The sequence below is a fragment of the Lipotes vexillifer genome, unplaced genomic scaffold (genome assembly GCF_000442215.2).
Source record: "Lipotes vexillifer unplaced genomic scaffold, Lipotes_vexillifer_v1.1 scaffold402, whole genome shotgun sequence".
NCBI lineage: Eukaryota > Metazoa > Chordata > Mammalia > Artiodactyla > Lipotidae > Lipotes > Lipotes vexillifer.
The window spans coordinates 2,655,184-2,662,213 of record NW_006798409.1 but is presented as its reverse complement, the minus strand read 5'-3'; the positions used below and the strand labels follow the sequence as shown (position 1 = coordinate 2,662,213).

Sequence of the window (7,030 nt, the reverse complement as noted above, 5' to 3'; positions counted from 1 at the left end):
GGGTCGCCATTAAAATAATAAAGAACAAGAAGGCTTTTCTGAATCAAGCCCAGATAGAAGTGCGACTTCTTGAGCTCATGAACAAACATGACACTGAAATGAAATACTACATAGGTAAACAAACAAACAGGCAAAGAAAGCAGTGTGCCCTAACCCAGATCACAAATTTGAGTTGTTATTTTTGTATGAATATATGTTGATTTTATCTTAAAGTGATTGGGTAAAAATTCAGCTATTTCTGTTGGAGGGCATAGATTTATATACGTTACTTGATCTGGCAGTAATATTTTACATCTTTGGGTATGTGCATTCTAGGTGGTATATAGTATAAAAAACAAATGAGAATAGTGTCTTTTTGGTTTTTTTTGTTGTTCTTTTTTGTTTTTGAAACTTACAAGTGTCATTTGTTTGCTTTAATTGGTGCATGTTTATCTAGAGAGTCCACTTTGTGTTAACTTTAACCATTTCTAATATAGCTCAGAAATTAGAAGTGAGCTAATATGTTGTTAATGGTTACAGAACCATTTTTGGAATGTCTGAGCCAAGATCTCAGGTTCTTCCTCAAGAAATAATAGCCAGCATTTCTTGAACTCCTACCATATTCCTTGTGCTTTTCTTCCATCATCTGTAATCATAGCAGTCCTGAAAGGAAGGTGGTAAATCCTTATATTACAGGTAGTTTGTACAAAGAGTAACATACCCAAGGTCCCAGGGCTCTTGGAGCTAGGGTCTGAACCTACCTCTGCCTAACTCCAGAGCTTGTGTTTATTTCATTGTCGTATGGTGTTTCTTCTGAATACAAAAAGAGGAGATAGAAGAATTATGAAAATAGTTAAGTCTAGGGCCAATTGATACATGGATAAAACATCTTCTGATTATACATTCTTCAATACTATTCTTAATCAAATCTAAGACACCATAATTTTATGTGCCACCAAGAAACAAATTGCTGCCAACTGTAAAAACAAAATGATATCAATTTTAAGATAGAGACCTTAGGATCAATTAATTACAGACTTTTTTATAGGCATGTATTAGCAACTCACCTTCAGAAATGCTAACTTTACCTGAAAAACATATGAGGTTAAGTTTTATTGGCAAACTCCTTTTTAAGAAATGAGGGGAGGGCTTCCCTGATGGCACAGTGGTTGAGAATCCGCCTGCCGATTCAGGGGACCCGGGTTCAAGCCCTGGTCCGGGAAGATCCCACAAGCCGCGGAGCAACTAAGCCCATGCGCCAAAACTACTGAGCCTGTGCTCTAGAGCCCATGAGTCACAACTACTGGGCCCACATGCTGCAACTGCTGAAGCACGTGTGCCTAGGGCCCGTGCTCTGCAGCAAGAGAAGCCACAGTAATGAGAAGCTCGTGCATTGCAACAAAGGGTGGCCCCTGCTCTCCACCACTAGAGAAAAATCCCGCGCACAGCAACGAAGAACCCAACACAGCCAAAAATAAATAAAATAAATAAATTTATTAAAAAAAAAAGAAACGAGGGGAGGGCATTATGGTTCTTTAGTCCCCTCAAAATAACAGAAACAAAAAAATTGATGTTTAAAGGTGTAAGGTTCACATATTCAGATTAGATTTCATTTATGAAACACCCTTCATTCCTCATTGTTGCAATAAAATGAGCTTATACTATTTTTTTCTTCCTTAGTGCCGCCTTTGTAGATATCTGATATAACCCACAGTAATAACATTTGTATTTCAAGTCTTTTCACACTTACTGCATGTTTTCTGTTCACTTTCAGTTACAACTTATTGTAAGGTGAGCACATTTCCTATTCAAGGGGCTTAGGAGGCCAAGAAGGACATTCTAAGTTGCTTGACTTACAGTCTCTAAACATACCTCCCTTTTTCTTCTTTCTCACTCTTGTTTTATTTTGAATTTTTGCTTAAGTAGTAGAGAAAATGTTGATAGCATTACTACAACAATTTATTTCTGCCTTGTTGAAAGAAAACACGAACTGTTAGCTACTTGGTTATGTTATAATAATGGCTGTCATTTTTGTTTCTAATAAACTGACTTTAATGATCATTAATTGCATCAGTTATTACAGATATTCTTTTGGATGAGTTTTTTTTTTTTAAAGATTCTTATTTAGGAAGAAGGTGAATTCATGCACAGTGTCTTAGGAAACTGAGTTTCTATATTGGAAAACAAGCAAAAAGAACTTTAGATTTAGACACAGCCATGGCAGTAGAGTTGATACATTAAATTTAAGGTGTCTGGAAGTTGTATTGCTCTTTTATAATGTAAATAACTTAATTTTGAAGTGATTTGATCAATATAATTTAGTCTCATGAGTTGTATAGTCTTTAAGTCTTTGAACTTCTAAAAACTCTTACTTTTTTTTACCACATAGCATAATTTCTTATCTGGATTATTTGGTACCTGCCATGGTCTAGTTAAAAGAACATTCAGTTTAAGTGTAGAACAAAGTCTTGCCAACCGTCTGTTCTCCCCAAAGTTCAGTTTAAAAAAACTGAACATATATACTTGTGTTTGAGCTTTCTTTGACAGTGTCTTTAGTGCTCAGCACATTATAGATACTTAGTAAATGAACGATGAATTAGTGGAATTGAGTGGATTGATCTTCCATTGGAAGAACATTCTAATCACAGCTTCTTAGAGGGATTGTCATAATCACGTTTGAATTCTGACATCAGTTACCTTTTGCATTTTCTTTGCGGCTGCTGCTTAACCAGGTCAAAACTCTTGTTTGGACCATGTCTCTGGGGTGTCTTATGTCACATGGAGCTGTGTTCTTAATTTTAAACCTGTGAACTCAGTGATTAAGAGCAGATGTTATACATTCTTAGGTAACTGTTGGTGAGAGTTGAGTTGTACTATGGACTCCTAGAGAGCCATGTAGTAGTTGTATTGTGTTATTTATCCTAATTTTAGATCACGTGTATCAGGAATGATCTAAAAGCAATATTGACATGCACTGCTTCCAGGGAGGCAGTTCAGGGCTCCTACCAGGACAACGCAATGTATCCCCTTTCTCAGGGACCAGACACTGAATACTGTCCTAGTTATTCCAGATAAATCTGTAGAGAAACCTCTGTTTTAAATGATACTAAAAGACCAAAATGAAGGTAGCCTTGACAAATGGTTGTTTTATGTCATTCCAGTTGAGTTATAGGTGCTCAGTTTGGTGTGTGTAAGAATTTTTATACTGAAGGGCAGTTCTTTACTTTATTGAATGACTTCATCGGATGTGAAGTCAGTGTTAATACTTTTTTTTTTTTTTTTTGTAAGAATTTTTATACTGAAGGGCAGTTCTTTACTTTATTGAATGACTTCATCGGATGTGAAGTCAGTGTTAATTTTTTTTTTTTTTTTGCGGTACGTGGCCCTCTCACTGTTGTGGTCTGCCCTGTTGCGGAGCACAGGCCCCGGAAGCGCAGGCTCAGCGGCCATGGCTCACGGGCCCAGCCGCTCCGCGGCATGTGGGATCTTCCCGGACCGGGGCACGAACCCGTGTTCCCTGCATCGGCAGGTGGACTCTCAACCACTGCGCCATCAGGGAAGCCCCAGTGTTAATACTTAAAGCACAACTTTTCGAAGCAATTTGTTGACTATTAAGCCTTTTTAGAGGATCAGTAGTGATACCAAGTAATGTATTCTATTAGTCTTTCACCATTCATAAGCCTACTCACAATTTCTTGTGATTGAGCCTTATTTTGAAGTTTTCCCAAACCTTTAGTCTTGGACAGGATGTCCCATGTACCAGTTTGATGAACATGATCAGATGCCTTGATTATGAACTCTAGTACCTTACAATGTGATTTTCGAGCCTTTGCTGTATTTGCCCAAAAGAAAAAAAAATCTGTCTTCCTTTGACAATTGTTTCAGAAAATTACTAGTGAAATCTAAGGCTCAGCAAAGCAGATTGTGTATGTGTATCAAAGCCTTCCCAGAGAGGGCTGCCAAGTACAGCATCGTCACAAGCTGGACATCCCAGTGGATGGAGCTTAGATGAAGTTGTGAGGTAGGGCTTTCAGGGAGTACAACGTGTTTTCCCTTACCAGTGACGATAAAATTATCAAAGTATTCTCAGTACTCTTTGTCAGTTTGCTACTTGCGTTTTCATACCTGACTTAATTTTCTTTTAAGCAAGGCATTTTGGTGCTATTTCTTGCATTATATTGCATATTGACAGACACTATACACTATTATATTAATTCAGCAGATGAACAATTTAGATATTCTTACCTGATTAAAGAATGTGCTGTTTAGTGCAGAATGCTGATCTCCAGATTTTAACTTGATTTTCACTCTGCATTTGACATTGTCATGTTACAGATTGTTGGAGAGTTCATGTGCATGTTATTCTCATTTTATTGGTATGTATAATTTTAAATGAAACTTTTTTCTCTTTCAGTGCATTTAAAACGCCACTTTATGTTTCGAAACCACCTCTGTTTAGTTTTTGAAATGCTGTCCTACAACCTCTATGACTTGTTGAGGAACACCAATTTTCGAGGTGTCTCTTTGAACCTAACACGAAAGTTTGCGCAGCAAATGTGCACTGCACTGCTTTTCCTTGCGACTCCAGAACTTAGTATCATTCACTGTGACCTAAAACCTGAGAATATCCTTCTTTGTAACCCCAAACGCAGTGCAATCAAGATTGTTGACTTTGGCAGTTCTTGTCAGTTGGGGCAGAGGGTAAGTATATTTCAGGACTTGTGAATTAAAATTAGAACTAGGTTAAAAGAGTGTAAGTAGATACTTGAAATGTTATTAATCTGTATACAATTTGGAGGTAATTACAGGATGGTTATCTTTAAAATGCAGCACTTGAATCACCTTGTGTTGATACCTATTTTGGGAAATACCTTTTAGTAAACTTTGAATTAGAAGGTATTAGTTTTTTAAAGTTTAACTTAAAAAATTATGTGTATGCTAAAAGTCTAAGAGAAAAGAGGGGATGGATATATTAAATATTAGGTGATTTGTTGTAACTGTATTTCCCAAATAGAGGTCCTTAGTATAAATTTGGGGAAATTCCAGTAATAGAACATTGACTCCTTGCTGTAAAATATTTCTCTAAATATAGGTCAAGATAAATGTTTTTCCTCAAAAGCTGATGGGTAAAAAAAAAATGCAGGTAATTTTACATTACACACAGTGATACAGTGTAAATTACTAGGTTGATAGACATACTTGTTTTGATAAATAAGTTTAAATCTTTTTTTTTGTTTTATAAATTATGACACTGAACTAGTTTTCTTTAGAGTGCTAAAAACAGACATGTCCATAGCAATAAACAGATTTAGGTTTAGCTGATTTTAGGAAAGCAAATTTTTCCTACGGATCTTTCTAGCATTATGAAAGCTACTCTAACAGTGTTTTGCATATAAAATAGAAGTTATAGGATGTTCTCTTCTTGAAACCAACTAGGGTCACCATTTGATAATACTTTATTCATTTAAAATGTTGTTCCTATTTACTTGTAAGTATTGAAACTGCATTTCTTTAAAAAAAAAGGTAAAAACATAACTAACATGGAGATATTCCTATTTCATATTGGCTTTCCATTTCTTGTTTTTCCAAATTAGTGAAATTTCCTATCCAGCTTTATTCCAGCTTTTAAATACAGTAGGTTAATTTAATCATGAAGGTTTATGGTCAGTTAACAAGATTGTCTTTTTGTTATTTTCTGAAAATTCTCTCATGGTAGCAGTGCTACATTGAAATACTTTTTAAAAATGGAAGGAATAGGAAGCAAAGTTTGCAGTTTCAGATGCCTCTGAAAATCAAAAGATGCTCATAGTTGTTAATAGGGATCAAGTATATTGTAAATGGAAAATATGTGCCCATCTTGAGAGTCATTTGAATAGATTTTAGACTTGTACAATTTTTTCCTATTTAAACCAAATCATATATGCCGCCCTGATATCAAGCACTACTGTCTCTCTCCAGCCAAAGTGAAACAGCTATACCTTTAGCTCAGTGAGTTTTTTAACTATGTGAGTGTATCAGAATCCCATGGGAAGTCATTTCCAAAACAGACATGCAGTGGCCCTATTCTAGGTCTGCTGGCTCAGTGTTAGAAGGTGGCAGGGCAGGTATGTTTAAAAAAAAGGTTTCTCAGGCGATCCTGGCGCACAGGCTTGTAGATAACCCAACTACTGCTTTAAGCAGCTGGATAGGTAGGTGACAAACTTCCTTTCCTAAGCTGGGAAATAAGTCTCAGTAGTAGGGAGTCTTTGGGGCTTCACGATGCCATTGGCTTATAAAAACTTGGAAATGTAATACTTCTTCCTGGTCCCTTTCAGTTAGGCTTTCTTCACTCTGAGCAGGCCTTAAGGTTGGGCTGACCTGCTTGTGGAGGCATGGGATGGTTCTCAGATTTGGCTGGAGTTGTGGAGGTCACAGAAGCTTTCGTGAGAAGCGGCTCCATGCTGCTGGCTGCCTCGTTTGAGTGTTAAGTTAGGGAGTTTGGGTAGGAGGATTTTGTTTGTTTCTCTCCCTTTTTACGTGAAACTATCTTTGCTTTTGTAGTATTTCTAGATATACATTTTAAATGGCCAGGTGAAGATGAATTGGTCTCTGAAGACATCTCAGATTACTTCGTCGAAAATAATCCATTTCAAGATTTCTTTTTCTAAGAAGTCTTAGAATGAGATGGAGGAGGACAGGGTAGAGAAGTGATTAGTCAGAAACGACTCCCAATTGAATATGTGGCAGTGTTTCTAGATTTATCTGTGGGACTAGTACAGTACAGATGTCTGAAATTTCAATTGCATTGTACTGAGTTTGAGTCTTTCTTAATGCTTTGACTTAACCTGAAAAAAGTCTTTCAGGTTAATTTAGATACAATTTGGCTGTTAAATTAATGGTAAACCAAGTACCAGCCATAACAGGAAAGAATAATTAATAGGGAGATAAATTGTTCTCAGTAATATTTTCTTCTAATAAGGCATAATTGTTTAAGATATATCTTGGTTACCGGTTAGGATTGAACTAAATGAAAGGGCTTGAATTATATATATATATATATATATATATATAT

General features: G+C 36.3%; 1 protein-coding gene across 1 annotated transcript in view; it reads left to right on the top strand.

Annotated features, from left to right (window-relative positions):
* DYRK1A (dual specificity tyrosine phosphorylation regulated kinase 1A) overlaps window positions 1–7,030 on the top strand; it is an 87,921-nt gene that overhangs the window by 62,180 nt on the left and 18,711 nt on the right. Inside the window, exons 6-7 of the mRNA XM_007470487.1 lie at window positions 1–114; window positions 4,394–4,680. The exon at window positions 1–114 is cut by the window's left edge and continues 1 nt beyond it. Coding sequence (XP_007470549.1) covers window positions 1–114; window positions 4,394–4,680 — 401 coding nt within the window. The remainder of the gene's footprint in view (window positions 115–4,393; window positions 4,681–7,030) is intronic.